The 18,894-nt window shown below is 43.3% G+C and overlaps 5 protein-coding genes across 5 annotated transcripts; 2 read left to right on the forward strand and 3 right to left on the reverse strand.

Annotated features, from left to right (window-relative positions):
- On the reverse strand, positions 1-1,323 carry LOC128310402 (uncharacterized). Its single transcript, XM_053047032.1, has 2 exons — positions 1,182-1,323; positions 1-1,114 (listed from the first exon to the last, which is right to left on the reverse strand). The coding sequence occupies exons 1-2, from the start codon at positions 1,258-1,260 to the stop codon at positions 30-32; spliced, it is 1,164 nt and encodes a 387-aa protein (XP_052902992.1). The 5' UTR covers positions 1,261-1,323; the 3' UTR covers positions 1-29.
- Positions 1,324-9,490: 8,167 nt separating this feature from the next.
- Positions 9,491-10,952, forward strand: LOC128300996 (26S proteasome regulatory subunit 4). Its single transcript, XM_053037279.1, has one exon. It carries the CDS (start codon positions 9,541-9,543, stop codon positions 10,855-10,857), a length of 1,317 nt encoding a protein of 438 aa, XP_052893239.1. The 5' UTR covers positions 9,491-9,540; the 3' UTR covers positions 10,858-10,952.
- A 196-nt stretch (positions 10,953-11,148) lies between these two features.
- On the reverse strand, positions 11,149-12,695 carry LOC128309869 (26S proteasome regulatory subunit 4). The gene has a single exon (XM_053046354.1). It carries the CDS (start codon positions 12,619-12,621, stop codon positions 11,305-11,307), a length of 1,317 nt encoding a protein of 438 aa, XP_052902314.1. The 5' UTR covers positions 12,622-12,695; the 3' UTR covers positions 11,149-11,304.
- A 556-nt stretch (positions 12,696-13,251) lies between these two features.
- Positions 13,252-13,911, forward strand: LOC128297987 (probable 28S ribosomal protein S6, mitochondrial). The gene is made up of 2 exons (XM_053033708.1): positions 13,252-13,359; positions 13,430-13,911. Exons 1-2 carry the CDS (start codon positions 13,315-13,317, stop codon positions 13,835-13,837), a joined length of 453 nt encoding a protein of 150 aa, XP_052889668.1. The 5' UTR covers positions 13,252-13,314; the 3' UTR covers positions 13,838-13,911.
- A 123-nt stretch (positions 13,912-14,034) lies between these two features.
- On the reverse strand, positions 14,035-18,662 carry LOC128297839 (myb-binding protein 1A). The gene is made up of 2 exons (XM_053033542.1): positions 18,318-18,662; positions 14,035-18,217 (listed from the first exon to the last, which is right to left on the reverse strand). Exons 1-2 carry the CDS (start codon positions 18,510-18,512, stop codon positions 14,345-14,347), a joined length of 4,068 nt encoding a protein of 1,355 aa, XP_052889502.1. The 5' UTR covers positions 18,513-18,662; the 3' UTR covers positions 14,035-14,344.
- Between the last annotated feature and the right edge of the window lie 232 nt (positions 18,663-18,894).

Consider the following 18,894-nt stretch of genomic DNA (forward strand, 5'->3'; position numbering starts at 1 on the left):
GTTAATGAAAAGGATTAGCTTTATTCAATTCAATCAACCATTCTAATCAACTGTACCAATTGTTCCTTAAAGTATTTTACAAACTCAGCAGACGATAGTTCATTGAACTTCATCATTAACCGCACATTGAAGTCTCCAAAGTGGGTCTCCGATATACCGTGCGTTATCGCCTCCGTTGGGTTGTCTGTTCGCTGGGTACGCTCCTGTATGAGAAACTGCTGCACGTGAAACTTTGACCGTATGTGATTCAAGCGGCTGATATCGAAATCATGTGCCGCGGTACTGTCCGTCCTCTGTACCAGCTCACCGGTATCAGAACGTAAACTTTGCAATAGCATCGCTTTCGGCACGGAGCTAAACGATGATTGGTTCTGTGCATCGTCACCCTGTGTTCCAGCTTCTTTTTCCATGCGCGTTAATAAATTTTCTTCATCGTCTTTAGAGTGATGCTGCAGTAGGGTGAAAATGTTCGAATTTACTCCCAGATCTAAGGTCTCTTTTGTTTCACCACTGTGTAGAACTTCTCGTTCATATTCCTCCCCGAGCCAGGTCGCCAAACTAGCGGAAAGTTCATATCCCTCAGGTAACCATTTCCTTTTGGTTTCGGGCAAAATAAGCAGTGCCGGATACAGCTCACCATAAAACAGCACCGTCCGTTTACAGACAGCGCGGGCAAACAGCCACAGCTCACCCATCAGTCCCAGGAACATAGAGTACATATGGAACAAAAACCCTCGCGCTATTTGCTTCAAATGGTAGCGTGCGGCTTCCTTGGTAAGGTAAACGACACGTAACAGCATCTTGCACAGTCCCTGCATTTTTACCAGCAGATGCTCCAGATTGGAACGTATGGGAAGGTTCACCTCCCGTTCGATGTAGCTCGACTCTGGCAGGAAACCATGGAAATCCATTATTATGCGCACCAAATCCATATTTTTGATGCGAATCAGCATTTGATTAAGCCGACGCATGATCTGAAATCCGTGCATGTTGCGCAGACGATTTTTCCAACGGTTGCAGAAACGCGAATGATATGCAGCCGCTTTTTCAAACGTGCTTAGCGTTGAATAATAGTTTAGCATGCTTTCGCTCGTTTTTATAAGGGTGCAAATATCTGGAATGGAAAAGAAACAAGTGGTAGCTAGTGATTCGGGCACAGAGGTCGTGCAAAACTATTTTACCTTCCTTGACGTGTTTCGATTTGCATGGAGCGTTTAATACTACTGGTGGATTTAAATTTCTTTGATTCCACAGTGCCATTTTTAGGAGCGAATAAGCTTAAATTTACGTTAGTAGTTACACAGAAAGTTATTTACCTTTCCCAGTTTTAGAAAGGCTTTCCCAGCATGCAAAAGACAGCCGGACGGGCTAACATTGTCGATTTACGCTACAGAGTCTAAGAGTGCACGTGTTTTTAAGGCATTTTACTGCATTATGGTCAGCAATTTTATCTGATATGACTTTAAGAAGATTTTACCTAATTTTCCAATACGTTTTATTAACATTCAGACGATTTTTCAACATTTTGCAAGTTTTAGCCCACCTTCGGGGGCATTGCTATTGTTGATGTTGGTACCTTGGGCAGCATATTGGGTGTCACACCGTCATCAAGAAGAAGAAGAAGAAGAAGAAGAAGCACACATAAACAACACGAGTGAAGCCGCTGCAGAAACGAACGAGTTTTATCTGCAATTATATAAAATGCAGTTGTTTACATGCAGAAAATAACAATGAGGAGTCTTCTGCATCTGCTACCATAGCGAAAAAAGCGTTATTCGCACATTTATCACCGTCATGTTCGTGCAACCGGTACCACCGTCATGATCATGCTGCCGGCAGAACCAAAGGAATGAAAGAAATGAACGTGCTTTTTTACCATGATTCAGGTCCATCTTGTACTAGAAGAGGGTCCTTAACCTTTAGATGATCCTTTTACATCGCACAACAGCTCCAGTGCCATCTCACAGTGGTTAAAATGGGTTACAATTTTCATCACCGCATCCGACCTATGAATGTGCATGTGATATTTTTTGTCATGAAAGGTAAATTATTATCGCACGTTTGGTTGCAAGCAGAACTCTTGTTATATTATATTTGCCCCTCTGATGTATTCACAATAGTTTACGCTACGATCACACGAAAACAAGACGAGACAAACTCATGACGGTTTGATGACGGTAATGATGATGCTGTTCCATTGGAATCAGTGTCCGAAAATGCATGTAAAATAGAGACTATTTATACCTTCATTAAATTCAGGAAACACTTTTCGCTGAGGCCGAGGCTTCAACGAAACCAAAATACATACCGACCTTTAACTGCACCATCAATTTGGTGCATCTAGCGCAAATTCATGACGAAGACATACACAGCAGTGCATATTTCGCTTGACTCCATCATGGGTGCTTTTATAGCCCTATATTAGCCCCCAATTCAACACAGACGTAAAAGACAAATACATAACACATTAGAGATTCAAACACATACAATACGAGTTCGATTCTAAATATAGACAGTAAAATGATTGGGGGATGCATAGAAGAAAAAAAGAACTGGTAGGGAATGGTGGGAGAGGGGCAGGATGGAACCGAAAATTTTGTTTTTGGCAGCGTTGCCAATTTTTTGGCTACTGCAAATGTCAAAACCTGCCTTAGCCATCGTTATTCGGGCGCCCGACGGTACCAATTTCGGGCGCCCTGCGGGAGCAATTTCGGGCGCCCTTTCGTGTGACGTTTGGAGCTTGGGTTTTAAACCACACAAAAATGATTAAAATCCCAGGCTGCAAAGAATCTGCCAAAAGACCGATTCTTTGTGTTTATACTACTAGTTAGCAAGTTCATTTGTTTCAAAATCGTTTGTACGGCATATTAAGTGAAAATTCAACGTTAAATTGTACTTACAGGGTATTGCATAATTTATCGTACAAGTTTTATGCACAATCGGACGATTTTTCAACAATTTTTTGATTAAAGCCAACGACTGTGTGCATTGCTATTGCTGATGTTGGTACCTTGTGCGTTGTTCTGGCTGTCATCCCAAGCTCCAAAACGGCACATGAAAAGACGTCTTTTCATGTGCCGTTTTGGACCAACTCATCCGACCAACTGTCATGGCGGCACAAAACATCAACCGCTGTACAAAAAGTTGTGCCGCAGCAAAAATTATTTTTGTGCCGCTTTTTTCCTTCAGTTATATTTCCCCAGTTAAACCCTACAATAGTCCTAATATGCAAGCTGCTAGCTATTTATAGAATTGAACTTGTGTATGGCTGAATGTGCAAATGTTTCCAGCGCTTTATTGAATTGTCCTATGCGTCTGTGTTGTTTGGAAGACGACTGTAGAGCAAGAAAAGCAACAATAGTGCAAAGAAGTGGAAAACGTATTGCTGTTGTATTTCTTCATCAACAAATCGCGTTTGATGTACAGGCAGTCCCCGAGAAACGCGGATCCTCTTATTCGCGGATTCGGAGATACGCGGTTTTTGGAAATTTGATAGCTGAGCAGGTTTATAGCACAAAAATTAAGCAAAATGGTGAAAAATTGGTCGAAAATACCTTCTATGTCAAATAAAACATTTGTTTTTAACTTATTTTAATGTAATGTTTCTAAAAATCGCCTGATTCGCTGCATAAATTAAATGCAGAGAAGTAAGTCGACTCGGTGACTTTGAGGTATAAACGAAATCGCACCAGGATTCGACTTACTCGGAAATTCGAGTTACGCGGTTTTTCCCGGGTTATAGCGGTCCGCTATAATAGCGTATCTCGGGGAGTGCCTGTATTTATCACCTTTGACCTTGGCCACGGAAAAAGTGTTTTCTTTATATTGTTTTAGATAAACACAGCGCGATAATTGTGAATCGTTTCAGATACGGTAAACGCTTCCGATGATGCCATTTTACCATCTGACTTTCTCCTTCGAACCTTTCTGGAAAACCTTTCTCCTTCGAAAAACTGCTTCGAATCGGCAATAGGTTAGAAACATATCCATGATGTGATATCAACTAACCGAGGATTAGAAAATGTTTAATGTTTTGCAAACCGAAGTAACGCAGGTGTGTCATCGTTCCTGTATTACAAAAAAGTCATTTCGTCAAGGATAAGACCAATAGGGACAAATCGAATAATATTATAAAAGAATGTTTGCAATCCTGCAGACCCGGTGGAAGAGATACAGCATCATGATTACACCTGCCTTTGTAATAGGGCAGTGCACTCCTTTCTTTCAAATAAAAGCTTGCCTCGTGCAACCGCAGTGCTAAAACACGCTACCTGCAAAACGTACATGTATTTCATTTGATTTCTATTTTAAGCCAACAACAGTGTGCATTGCTATTGCTGATATTGGTAACTTGTGCGTTGTTTTGGCTATTATGCTATATGAATATATTACACATGATTAGTCATTTCGTCAAGAATAAGACCAATAGGGACAAATCGAATAATATTATAAAAGAATGTTTGCAATCCTGCAGACCCGGTGGAAGAGATACAGCATCATGATTACACCTGCCTTTGTAATAGGGCAGTGCACTCCTTTCTTTCAAATAAAAGCTTGCCTCGTGCCACCGCAGTGCTAAAACACGCTACCTGCAAAACGTACATGTATTTTTGATTAATTCTATTTCATTTCATTTCTATTTTAAGCCAACAACTGTGTGCATTGATATAGCTCATGTTGGTAACTTGTGCGTTGTTTTGGCTATTATGCAATATGAATATATTACACATGATTAGTCATTTCGTCAAGAATAAGACCAATAGGGACAAATGGAATAATATTATAAAAGAATGTTTGCAATCCTGCAGACCCGGTGGAAGAGATACAGCATCATGATTACACCTGCCTTTGTAATAGGGCTGTGCACTCCTTTCTTTCAAATAAAAGCTTGCCTCGTGCAACCGCAGTGCTAAAACACGCTACCTGCAAAACGTACATGTATTTTACACAATACAATACACTATATTACACAATAAACAATACTATCAGCTACACAAATTAAACATGTAAAAACAGATTCGTACTCCGAGGGTTGATGGCGTTTAGAGAAACTATTCCGACAAAAAAGCATTGCGATGTGGTGCTGGAACTATCGCTGGGTGTGTCTACACAGGAATAAGGCAACACAGTTGTAGTTCGGGATCCTGTCCTCGTTCTTGTTTATACCAGCTATCCTGTTTAAAACACAATCATTCTGTAGAAGGATCTTTCAAGCCGTCTGCTTCACTACTTGCGATCCTATTTAGAATCGGTATCAGCTCATGAAGGTGATGCAGCTACTCAATATATTTGAATAGTTTCGGGAAAGTCTTCTGAATGATATTTCTATCAAGAAAACAACCGTATTTTAAAATAATATCGACAAAAATACGTTTATTTAACTGTTTATCTTTCGCTTGGTGTTGTTTACACGAGCTTGATGGTCTTCTTCTTTGTCTTCTTGTCTTTGTCTCGAGAAAACAACGCACCAGGTACCAACATCAGCTATAGCAATGCACACAGGTGTTGGCTTAAAATAGAAATGAAATGAAATACATGTACGTTTTGCAGGTAGCGTGTTTTAGCACTGCGGTGGCACGAGGCAAGCTTTTATTTGAAAGAAAGGAGTGCACAGCCCTATTACAAAGGCAGGTGTAATCATGATGCTGTATCTCTTCCACCGGGTCTGCAGGATTGCAAACATTCTTTTATAATATTATTCGATTTGTCCCTATTGGTCTCATCCTTGACGAAATTACTAATCATGTGTAATATATTCATATGGCATGATAGCCAAAACAACGCACAAGTTACCAACATGAGCTATATCAATGCACACAGTTGTTGGCTTAAAATAGAAATAAAATGAAATAGAATGAATCAAAAATACATGTACGTTTTGCAGGTAGCGTGTTTTAGCACTGCGGTGGCACGAGGCAAGCTTTTATTTGAAAGAAAGGAGTGCACTGCCCTATTACACAGGCATGTATACTCATGATGCTGTATCTCTTCCACCGGGTCTGCAGGATTGCAAACATTCTTTTATAATATTATTCGATTTGTCCCTATTGGTCTCATCCTTGACGAAATTACTAATCATGTGTAATATATTCATATGGCATGATAGCCAAAACAACGCACAAGTTACCAACATGAGCTATATCAATGCACACAGTTGTTGGCTTAAAATAGAAATGAAATGAAATAGAATTAATCAAAAATACATGTACGTTTTGCAGGTAGCGTGTTTTAGCACTGCGGTTGCACGAGGCAAGCTTTTATTTGAAAGAAAGTAGTGCACAGCCCTATTACAAAGGCAGGTGTAATCATGATGCTGTATCTTTTCCACCGGGTCTGCAGGATTGCAAACATTCTTTTATAATATTATTCCATTTGTCCCTATTGGTCTTATTCTTGACGAAATGACTAATCATGTGTAATATATTCATATTGCATAATAGCCAAAACAACGCACAAGTTACCAACATGAGCTATATCAATGCACACAGTTGTTGGCTTAAAATAGAAATAAAATGAAATAGAATGAATCAAAAATACATGTACGTTTTGCAGGTAGCGTGTTTTAGCACTGCGGTGGCACGAGGCAAGCTTTTATTTGAAAGAAAGGAGTGCATTGCCCTATTACAAAGGCAGGTGTAATCATGATGCTGTATCTCTTCCACCGGGTCTGCAGGATTGCAAACATTCTTTTATAATATTATTCGATTTGTCCCTATTGGTCTCATCCTTGACGAAATTACTAATCATGTGTAATATATTCATATTGCATAATAGCCAAAACAACGCACAAGTTACCAACATGAGCTATATCAATGCACACAGTTGTTGGCTTAAAATAGAAATGAAATGAAATAGAATTAATCAAAAATACATGTACGTTTTGCAGGTAGCGTGTTTTAGCACTGCGGTTGCACGAGGCAAGCTTTTATTTGAAAGAAAGTAGTGCACAGCCCTATTACAAAGGCAGGTGTAATCATGATGCTGTATCTTTTCCACCGGGTCTGCAGGATTGCAAACATTCTTTTATAATATTATTCCATTTGTCCCTATTGGTCTTATTCTTGACGAAATGACTAATCATGTGTAATATATTCATATTGCATAATAGCCAAAACAACGCACAAGTTACCAACATGAGCTATATCAATGCACACAGTTGTTGGCTTAAAATAGAAATAAAATGAAATAGAATGAATCAAAAATACATGTACGTTTTGCAGGTAGCGTGTTTTAGCACTGCGGTGGCACGAGGCAAGCTTTTATTTGAAAGAAAGGAGTGCACTGCCCTATTACACAGGCATGTATACTCATGATGCTGTATCTCTTCCACCGGGTCTGCAGGATTGCAAACATTCTTTTATAATATTATTCGATTTGTCCCTATTGGTCTCATCCTTGACGAAATTACTAATCATGTGTAATATATTCATATTGCATAATAGCCAAAACAACGCACAAGTTACCAACATGAGCTATATCAATGCACACAGTTGTTGGCTTAAAATAGAAATGAAATGAAATAGAATGAATCAAAAATACATGTACGTTTTGCAGGTAGCGTGTTTTAGCACTGCGGTTGCACGAGGCAAGCTTTTATTTGAAAGAAAGTAGTGCACAGCCCTATTACAAAGGCAGGTGTAATCATGATGCTGTATCTTTTCCACCGGGTCTGCAGGATTGCAAACATTCTTTTATAATATTATTCCATTTGTCCCTATTGGTCTTATTCTTGACGAAATTACTAATCATGTGTAATATATTCATATTGCATAATAGCCAAAACAACGCACAAGTTACCAACATGAGCTATATCAATGCACACAGTTGTTGGCTTAAAATAGAAATGAAATGAAATAGAATTAATCAAAAATACATGTACGTTTTGCAGGTAGCGTGTTTTAGCACTGCGGTTGCACGAGGCAAGCTTTTATTTGAAAGAAAGGAGTGCACTGCCCTATTACAAAGGCAGGTGTAATCATGATGCTGTATCTCTTCCACCGGGTCTGCAGGATTGCAAACATTCTTTTATAATATTATTCAATTTGTCCCTATTGGTCTTATTCTTGACGAAATGACTATTTGTGTAATATATTCATATAGCATAATAGCCAAAACAACGCACAAGTTACCAATATCAGCAATAGCAATGCACACTGTTGTTGGCTTAAAATAGAAATCAAATGAAATACATGTACGTTTTGCAGGTAGCGTGTTTTAGCACTGCGGTTGCACGAGGCAAGCTTTTATTTGAAAGAAAGGAGTGCACTGCCCTATTACAAAGGCAGGTGTAATCATGATGCTGTATCTCTTCCACCGGGTCTGCAGGATTGCAAACATTCTTTTATAATATTATTCGATTTGTCCCTATTGGTCTTATCCTTGACGAAATGACTTTTTTGTAATACAGGAACGATGACACACCTGCGTTACTTCGGTTTGCAAAACATTAAACATTTTCTAATCCTCGGTTAGTTGATATCACATCATGGATATGTTTCTAACCTATTGCCGATTCGAAGCAGTTTTTCGAAGGAGAAAGGTTTTCCAGAAAGGTTCGAAGGAGAAAGTCAGATGGTAAAATGGCATCATCGGAAGCGTTTGCCGTATCTGAAACGATTCACAATTATCGCGCTGTGTTTATCTAAAACAATATAAAGAAAACACTTTTTCCGTGGCCAAGGTCAAAGGTGATAAATACAGGCACTCCCCGAGATACGCTATTATAGCGGACCGCTATAACCCGGGAAAAACCTAAGCGTAACTCGAATTTCCGCGTAAGTCGAATTCTGGTGCGATTTCGTTTATACTTCAAAGTCACCGAGTCGACTTACTTCTCTGCATTTAATTTATGTAGCGAATCAGGCGATTTTTAGAAACATTACATTAAAATAAGCGCATTTTACGCGATTTGTTGATGAAGAAATACAACAGCAATACGTTTTCCACTTCTTTGCACCATTGTTGCTTTTCTTGCTCTACAATCGTCTTCCAAACAACAGAGACGCATAGGACAATTCAATAAAACGCTGGAAACATTTGCACATTCAGCCATACACAAGTTCAATTCTATAAATAGCTAGCAGCTTGCATATTAGGACTGTTGTAGGGTTTAACTGGGGAAATATAACCGAAGGAAAAAAGCGGCACAAAAATAATTTTTGCTGCGGCACAACTTTTTGTACAGCGGTTGATGTTTTGTGCCGCCATGACAATTGGTCCGATGAGTTGGTCCAAAACGGCACATAAAAAAGGCGTCTTTCCGCGGTCTTTTCGTCCCCGAAAAGGCCGCGGAAAGACATCTTTTCATGGGCCGTTTTGGAGCTTGGGATGTAAACAAAAACATGTGCGACCTACTGGCGTATTTCACTACCATTTGACATTTGGTTGCATATTGAACGAAAGGCTCAGCGAAATCAACGAATCATTTCTTTGACAACTGTCAGCATTATTTTGTCTGGTCATCGCATTCATTGTTGTTGTTCAGAAAGTGGTAAACGGCGAAACACAACTTCCTGCGAAACTTTCCTTTATCCTTGCGAAATGGGACAAAACCAATCTGCAGGCAGTGGAGGCGATAAGAAGGACGATAAGGATAAGAAAAAGAAATACGAACCACCAATTCCGACGAGAGTGGGCAAAAAGAAGCGCAAGGCAAAGGGACCCGATGCGGCCCTTAAATTGCCCCAGGTTACTCCACATACGCGCTGCCGGTTGAAATTGCTGAAGCTGGAGCGCATCAAGGACTATCTGCTGATGGAGGAGGAGTTCATCCGCAACCAGGAAAGACTGAAACCACAGGAGGAAAAGATTGAGGAAGAGCGATCGAAGGTGGATGACCTGCGTGGTTCTCCGATGTCGGTCGGAACATTGGAGGAGATCATCGACGATAACCACGCTATCGTGTCAACGTCCGTGGGTAGCGAACACTACGTCAGCATCCTGTCCTTCGTGGACAAGGACCAGTTGGAGCCGGGCTGCTCGGTGCTTCTAAACCACAAGGTACACGCCGTGGTCGGAGTGCTCGGAGACGACACCGACCCGATGGTGACGGTGATGAAGCTGGAGAAGGCACCACAAGAAACGTACGCCGATATTGGTGGGTTGGACACACAGATTCAGGAGATCAAAGAATCGGTTGAGTTGCCCCTCACGCACCCGGAATATTACGAGGAAATGGGTATCAAACCTCCGAAGGGTGTAATCCTGTACGGTCCACCTGGCACGGGCAAAACGTTGCTAGCAAAGGCCGTCGCTAATCAAACGTCCGCCACGTTCCTGCGAGTCGTAGGGTCGGAATTGATACAGAAATATCTCGGCGACGGTCCAAAGCTTGTACGCGAACTGTTCCGCGTGGCCGAAGAACACGCACCGTCGATCGTGTTCATCGATGAAATCGATGCCGTAGGTACGAAACGTTACGATTCGAACTCGGGAGGCGAACGAGAAATTCAACGTACCATGCTGGAACTGCTGAATCAGCTGGATGGATTCGACTCTCGCGGCGACGTGAAAGTAATTATGGCCACCAATCGCATCGAAACGCTCGACCCTGCACTTATCCGTCCGGGACGTATAGATCGAAAGATTGAGTTCCCGTTACCGGATGAAAAGACGAAGCGACGTATCTTTAACATCCATACTGCCCGCATGACGTTGGCCGAGGACGTGAACCTGTCGGAGTTGATCATGGCAAAGGATGATCTGTCGGGTGCGGACATAAAGGCGATCTGCACGGAGGCAGGCCTGATGGCACTGCGGGAACGTCGAATGAAGGTGACCAACGAGGACTTCAAGAAGTCGAAGGAGAGTGTACTGTACCGTAAGAAAGAGGGCACCCCAGAGGGTTTGTACATGTAAAACATAACGCGCGTACGGTCGCATTCGCCCATCAACTGTATTTGCGTAGGTATTCTAATAAATTGTGAAAATTGAAATAAAAGAAATCAGTAATGTATCTCATGAAAGTTTTTTATATGTGGGGTTTATTTATTTTCTTTCCTTTGTCTTTGTAAATTATATATTCAAAAACGGATTAATTATCGCTCATATACAAACATTTTCTTCCTAACAGGCAAGGATCCTGTCCGTTTTAGATCATTGTTGGACTTCTACAGAGTATTCTGGGTAATAATGAATCACCCGCTGGATACAGATTTTATAGCTGTATGAAATGTTGTATTATTAACAAATAAAACTTAATTAGTAGCACATAGAGTAACGGAAATTAAATAACGCTGAAAAAAACATTATTTCAATAGTTTTGCGCACGGTGTTGGTTTATTTAAGAGCTGTGGTTGCGCTTTTTTACATATAAAGTCCTTCTGGGGTGCCCTCTTTCTTGCGGTACAGTACACTCTCCTTCGACTTCTTGAAGTCCTCGTTGGTCACCTTCATTCGACGTTCTCGCAGTGCCATCAGGCCTGCCTCCGTGCAGATCGCCTTAATGTCCGCACCCGACAGATCATCCTTTGCCATGATCAACTCCGACAGGTTCACGTCCTCGGCCAACGTCATGCGGGCAGTATGGATGTTAAAGATACGTCGCTTCGTCTTTTCATCCGGTAACGGGAACTCAATCTTTCGATCTATACGTCCCGGACGGATAAGTGCAGGGTCGAGCGTTTCGATGCGATTGGTGGCCATAATTACTTTCACGTCGCCGCGAGAGTCGAATCCATCCAGCTGATTGAGCAGTTCCAGCATGGTACGTTGAATTTCTCGTTCGCCTCCCGAGTTCGAATCGTAACGTTTCGTACCGACGGCATCGATTTCATCGATGAACACGATCGACGGTGCGTGTTCTTCGGCCACGCGGAACAGTTCGCGTACAAGCTTTGGACCGTCGCCGAGATATTTCTGTATCAATTCCGACCCTACGACTCGCAGGAACGTGGCGGACGTTTGATTAGCGACGGCCTTTGCTAGCAACGTTTTGCCCGTTCCAGGTGGACCGTACAGGATTACACCCTTCGGAGGTTTGATACCCATTTCCTCGTAATATTCCGGGTGCGTGAGGGGCAACTCAACCGATTCTTTGATCTCCTGAATCTGTGTGTCCAATCCACCAATATCGGCGTACGTTTCTTGTGGTGCCTTCTCCAGCTTCATCACCGTCACCATCGGGTCGGTGTCGTCTCCGAGCACTCCGACCACGGCGTGTACCTTGTGGTTTAGAAGCACCGAGCAGCCCGGCTCCAACTGGTCCTTGTCCACGAAGGACAGGATGCTGACGTAGTGTTCGCTACCCACGGACGTTGACACGATAGCGTGGTTATCGTCGATGATCTCCTCCAATGTTCCGACCGACATCGGCGAACCACGCAGGTCATCCACCTTCGATCGCTCTTCCTCAATCTTTTCCTCCTGTGGTTTCAGTCTTTCCTGGTTGCGGATGAACTCCTCCTCCATCAGCAGATAGTCCTTGATGCGCTCCAGCTTCAGCAATTTCAACCGGCAGCGCGTATGTGGAGTAACCTGGGGCAGTTTAAGGGCCGCATCGGGTCCCTTTGCCTTGCGCTTCTTTTTGCCCACTCTCGTCGGAATTGGTGGTTCGTATTTCTTTTTCTTATCCTTATCGTCCTTCTTATCGCCTCCACTGCCTGCAGATTGGTTTTGTCCCATTTCGGAAAGCTGTTTTCACTGTTTCGAATGGCAAACAAATAATATTTCGCGGATCAGAAACTACAAAGCACGGGCGAACGAACGATCCTAGAATGACAAATCAAAAAACACTTTTCCTACACAAAGGCCGACAGCTGCGTTTGAAGCCAGCTTGAGTTTTCCAATGAATAAAATTACAACCCGAAATTGATTGTCTTTTTTCATACTTTGTTGTTTTTGATAGTTGGTATGACACTTTTATTACATCACTCGTTTTTTCCAGTTTTTTAACATTCATCGATGTAAGTAATCTTAACAAAAAATAATTTTAATTCGATACATTCATAGAATCTAGTTCGAACTCAACCTGCAACAAACATCAACAATTTGGTTCGATTCCTCTGGATTGACAGCTATGTTTTGTTCTCGTCGGAAATTAAATTGTGCAATTTAACGTTCTTTTTTAAATATTTTAATACAAATACCTCGCAACATTATTTGCGTAAAACTCGAGGATTTATTTGTAATAAATCATGTATTTTTAAATTTCGCTCGCTGAAATAAACTGCTCAGAGTGAAATAAACAAAGTGAGAGTATTTCTCACTGCTTCTCACATCTGTCACACTCACATGGCAACGTTGTTTTGAGTCGATGGGATTGAATAACACCGGTGTCGGTCTGAAACGATCTGTGAACGGAACCTATTTTGCACAATGCCTACCTACGAGCTATCGGTTATATTGCGACAAATGTCTAGGGTAAGCAGTGCAAAAAGCGATCCAATTCAAGTGGAAAACGGTTAACTGTACAGCACCTAACTATTTCCAGCCCGACATGGTTGCCACATTGAAACGGACCGCGACAGCTATCTTCGACAAAGGCGGTATAATTCGTAAGTTGGATAATTTGGGCACCAAACCGCTACCGTTCAAAACTAGTGCGCACGGTGTAGTTCATCGGACGGGTTCATACTTCGTGTTCAAATTCGACACACCACCCGCCGCAATCGATGACCTGGACGAAGAGTATGGACGGGATGTTGACATCGTACGGAAGCGTATCTACCGGGCGGATGTGTCGCAACAGGAAGAGATCACCTGCACGTTACACGACGAGATGCTACCACCGGCGTACCGCGAGGACGTACAAAAGATGATCGCGACGGCCGAACGTAACAAGACTAAAAAGGTGTTCCAGTACAACACGGGGCTGGATTATTATCCGTTCCAAAAGTAAAGCGTGGAATAGAACGAGTGTGACTGCACCAGTTCGTTTATCGATCTTTAGTAATATAATTAACTGTTAAATAAGTTCAATTTGGAGAAATGTAGTCTTGCTTATCATGAAAGAATTACCATATCAGCAAATTACATGTACAAGTTCAGTTTGTTCCATTGGCAAAACGTCGAACAATTTTCTTGCAGTCGTTTCAAGAGGGAAACCATTCTATCCGATGGTTTTGAATTATTTATTTCGTTAATTAAGCTCTAGCTCTTCACATTAGTTGCTGCACCGAGATATTAAATGCAGTCGGTACACACCGTGTTTCCCTATTCGTTTTAATACTTCCTTGAATGATTCATTCGGAAAAGCAAGAAGATACCATAGGAAAAATAAGCAAACGAGGACAATTATTGGGGAGCTTAATATTTAATCATTTTTACTTTCGAAAAAAAATGGGAAACCTAACTTGTACACCCTTTCTCACGAACTCAGATGTGAGATTTGTCTAACGCGCTCGCTTTACTCGAACACCTTTGCCCTAGCGAACGAAATCCCTTCCATCCCTTCGGAAGCAGCCTGCAAGCGGGCCTCCTTAAGAAGTCGTTTTTGCTTCTTAGATGATACCACCTCTGTGTCACCATTTTGTTTTTTATCCTTCTTTCGTTTCCGTGGAATTTCGCCACCTTCGGATGCATTGGTCGCGTCAACTACTTCCTGTTCATCTCCGCCATTCTGTTCCACTAGCACACTACCGCCATTGGTACTATGTCCATTTGTTGCCGAAGTGTTTACCGAATGCTTTCGCTTTCGTTTTCCAGATTGTTTAGATTCCATTAGGACGTGTTGTCCCTCCTCCTCTTCCGAATTTCCATTCATACCTTGACCATTCATCAATGGGGCCGTATCAGCCGCTTCTTCCCCGTTCGCTGTTTCCTTCAAAATTGATTTTCGTTTTTTCGCGCCTCCTTTCTTAGCGGTTACGACGTCGGTCGCTGTTTCCACTGTCACACCAATAGATCCCTTTTCCTTGACTGCTGGCAGTCCTTCATTGCTGATCGGTGTAAGGTGCAATCGATGGCAAAACTGCCGATATGTGGTCATCGTTTGAGAGTTAATCGCAAATAGGCGCATCGACTGTACGTGTGCACCGATCTTGTCCCAGTGGAGCAACTGGTGCTTTTTGTTCGCCTTCTTGCTATTGCTGCCAACAGATGAAAGACTTTGTAACTCGTTCAGCACCAGCAACAACTCATAAAATTCGTTCTGTCCAATCGAACGATCACCACCGGTGACAGCTGCCTCCAGTTCCGACACGTACGGTACGAGCGCATCGTCGCTGATGGTCCGCAGTGCAGCAGCAGATCGGGGCTGGTCCGAGTTGATCAATCGTCGATTACGTAGAAATTCACGAAGCAACTGAAGCGACTGTATTCTACGAATTGCTCGAACCGAGCTAATCTTCAACCCACTATTAACCAACTTGTCCACCAGGTGCCACACACCACACCATTGCATTCGGAATAAGCTTTGAAACACCCCGAACGCAAGCGATGGATTGCGATTGGTAATGAACTCCGCCAGCAGCTCGCCGAACATCTTATCCACCCCATTCGGTTCATCCGACGCATCCTTAGTCAGTACCTGGCTACAGATGACAACAAACTGGCAGGCCTTCAGCAGATACTGGTTGCGCTCCGGAAAGGCAACCCCCTTAGCGACCTTTTCGATCAGATCGTGCACTATTTGCACCAGTTGATCGATCCGCACACTCTCCGCATCTCGTTTAAACTTCTTGATGTGGATCAGCGTGGTGAAGATGTGTCTGTACCGGTTCAGAATTACCCCATACTTGGACTCCTCGCGCAATCCCACCGGTAGCATCTCGAAAATGTACAGCATCAGCTCGAGGCACAGCAGCATATCGGGCTCATGCTTTAGGTACGCATCGATCAGATCGAGCACACGCATCCGGAAGTGTGTGAGCACGGTATCCATTTGTTTTTCGGCCTTCGTCGGTCCCTTACGTTTGCGCGATGGTTTCGATTTACGAAAGGCCCGGAAAGCGGCCGCCAGGGCCTCATCCATTCGGCGACCCTGCTCCTCGTCTAGCTCGTCCAAATCTACTGATTCGGTGTCTGTTTCCGGATTTGCACCACCCAGTGCCGTCTGTATTGCTTGCCGCATGGTATCCGAAATGTTTTCCTCTTCCTCTTCATCTCCCATTAGCTCATCGTCATCATCTTCCTCCTCCTCCTCCACCTCGTTGTTATCTACCACTTTCTTGTTGTCGTCATTACATGCTGCATCACTTTCCTCACCACTTTCCGATGCCGAATCCTTTTCCTCCTCGATCACTTCCTCCGTATCGCTTTCATTTTCATCCTCACCATTCATCGTCAGTGGATTCGATTTGTCCTTCAGGTTGATAACCGATAGGATCTGATTTAACGCTGGTAATGTTATTTCGCCCGAAAGATGCGGAAACAGATGACCAATTACTTTGCGTAACAAGTGCGAGTTCTGGGAAAGTAGATTCAAGAACAGATCCACCACCACCTCGATCCATTCCGGTTCGGCCGGTTCTAGTTCGATGGTCGTATGCTGAACCGACTTCCTTTTCTTGCTGTTCTCTCCCTTGGCTTCGCCATTACTCTTTTGACGTTGTTTCATTTTCTCATCGATGCGCTTCATCACACACTCCAGCTCGTTGATTGAACTGCAGGCCACTTCCGGATCATTGAACAGATGCAATCCCATGTGCATCAACAGAATGTGGAACACTATCTCGCACTGTGTGTCACCACCGCGAGTGGACGATGGTTTTTTGCTTTGCAACTTGTTGGACGGTTCGCTCGCAACGGTGGCAAACATCTTATGCCAACAATTCATCTGCTCGTCGGTTAGTGGACTCCGCAACGACTTGATACCATGCATGCGCAGCACATCGTCCATGTAGCGTACCGTAGCGAGTAAAAAGGCGCGTTCGTTCGATAGTTTCGTATGGTGGTGCTCGAGCGAATGGAAGAACATTCCACGCATCGTGGTGGCCAGCTCGGATGAAATGGCTTCATTGTGTTTGGCACCTTTCAACACGTTCACTCCATCTTTGGAGTAGAATACACCGAGGGTAAGGAAAAATCGTACCACATCCTGATGCCACGAGTCCGTAGGCTCTTTGTCGTTCGCAGTCGGCACTAACTGACGGAGGGAAAATATTCGCTGCAGGAATTGGGCCGCGTACGATCTTTCCCCATTCGTGCTAGTCGTCTCATCCAGCATGAATGCCTGCAGTTCACCTGCAATCGTGCGTAAGCTGTCGGTGGACAGCGTAATGAGCAGATTATGCAGTAGCTTACAATTGGCATACTTATCGATCATGATACTTCCCGGTGCATTCATCAACAGACGGAACGTTGCGAGCCGCACACTTTCGTCTGTTATCTTTGGGTAACAGGTGAGCAGCGCGTCGCACACTTCCTGATAGAGACCCCGTACATCTTCGCTGTGTGTGGATCGATTTTTAAGATTGTTTACGAGAAACTTTATAAACGTCGGGTGCAGTATCTCTGGCACGAGAGTATAATCTTCCAGCCGGCCAAAAATCGAGATCACCGTGCGCAGCACAATTATGTCGCGAAGTCGCCGTTTGTTCCGATGCTTCTCTTCCTCTAGCACTGGTACAATATTATCGCGCCAGAACGGCACCATTGCGTGCTGTTCGTTCAATTGCTCCAGCAAACATTCGAAAAACGGATGGTTAATCCCCATTGTGTTTCCAACGCCAAACAGCAGCTCGGACAGAAACGCAAAATTGTTCTCATGGAGCAACTTTGTAACGCCAAAGTTGCGCTCGAAGTATTTGCTATTGATTAGTTTCTTGTGTGGTCCGATAGACAGTTGCAGTAGGAAGTGAACCGTATCTATCGTGTGATTTTCCTTCGGCACATTCAGCAACGGCTCAAAAACAGGCCAAAATACGGCGGAAAACATGGTTGCACTGAGCCGATTGGTAAGTTCATTCAAAAACGCATACACCAGCGGCGTGAGCAATACATGCATGGCTTTCTTCAGCGTTTTGATCACGGTTTGTAGCTCCATCTCCGATGCACTCTCGACCAGGCCTGATTTGATGATTGCTCCGCAAACGAGCACCTTGCCAATGCGTAGCTCAAGTCGAGTTGTTTGCTTCTCCTTCTTTTCGCCTTCCACTTCGGTTAGTTCCGATTTGACCAAATTGAACAGTTCCGTAACGCTGGGACACACGTCGTCTTTGCTCTTAAGCTGCTCCAACAGTCCGACCAGTGCTGTAAAGAACCCAACACGTGAAGCATTTTGCTTGGAACCAACGCCACGAATCAAACGTTTCAGTGCATACGCAGTTTCAGCCATTTTCTACAAGTAAAAGATAAAAACAACACACGGATCAGAGATGAGAGAAGACGGAAGACACCATAAGGAATGCAAGCTATCCCAGCAGCGGGCAATAACTTACCGGAGCAACCGTTTCCTCGGCTACATCACTGTTGCCGTTCTGCGGCTTGTTTGTTCGTTCCTTGCATAGGAAGTCGATCAAACCGCATGCCCCGTTCACTCGCACTCCGTCATCTTCGCTGATTAACCGCTTGAAGTAACCAAACACGGTTTTGTCCATCAGCATGCCAGCCTTACGGCCGGGTTGCTCCTTCATCGTTGCCACTTCCACGAAACACACACAAGTTCGATTTTGTCACTGTGCCACACGGGATTCAATGGTCGATGATTTTAACACGGACAAAACGGAAAAATTATACAATATTAGCAAGAACGATACACACCGGGCATTCGTCGACAGTAAAGAAAACCATGTGCTAGCCTGAACAGTTTTTTTTCCCACGAACTGTCAGTTTTCACTCATTTCGGAAACAATAATCGAAATTTCGAACAACCTCGGCAACACACATGCACTCACACATGCACGACATTTGACAACGTGCAAAGGGATATTTTTGCATCGAATAGTGCCGCATGGAGGGATATTTATGCTCGTCCGGTACAGGGTGGTTGATGGGTTGGATTTTACAAATCATCAA

The sequence above is a fragment of the Anopheles moucheti genome, chromosome 2 (genome assembly GCF_943734755.1).
Source record: "Anopheles moucheti chromosome 2, idAnoMoucSN_F20_07, whole genome shotgun sequence".
Classification (NCBI taxonomy): domain Eukaryota; kingdom Metazoa; phylum Arthropoda; class Insecta; order Diptera; family Culicidae; genus Anopheles; species Anopheles moucheti.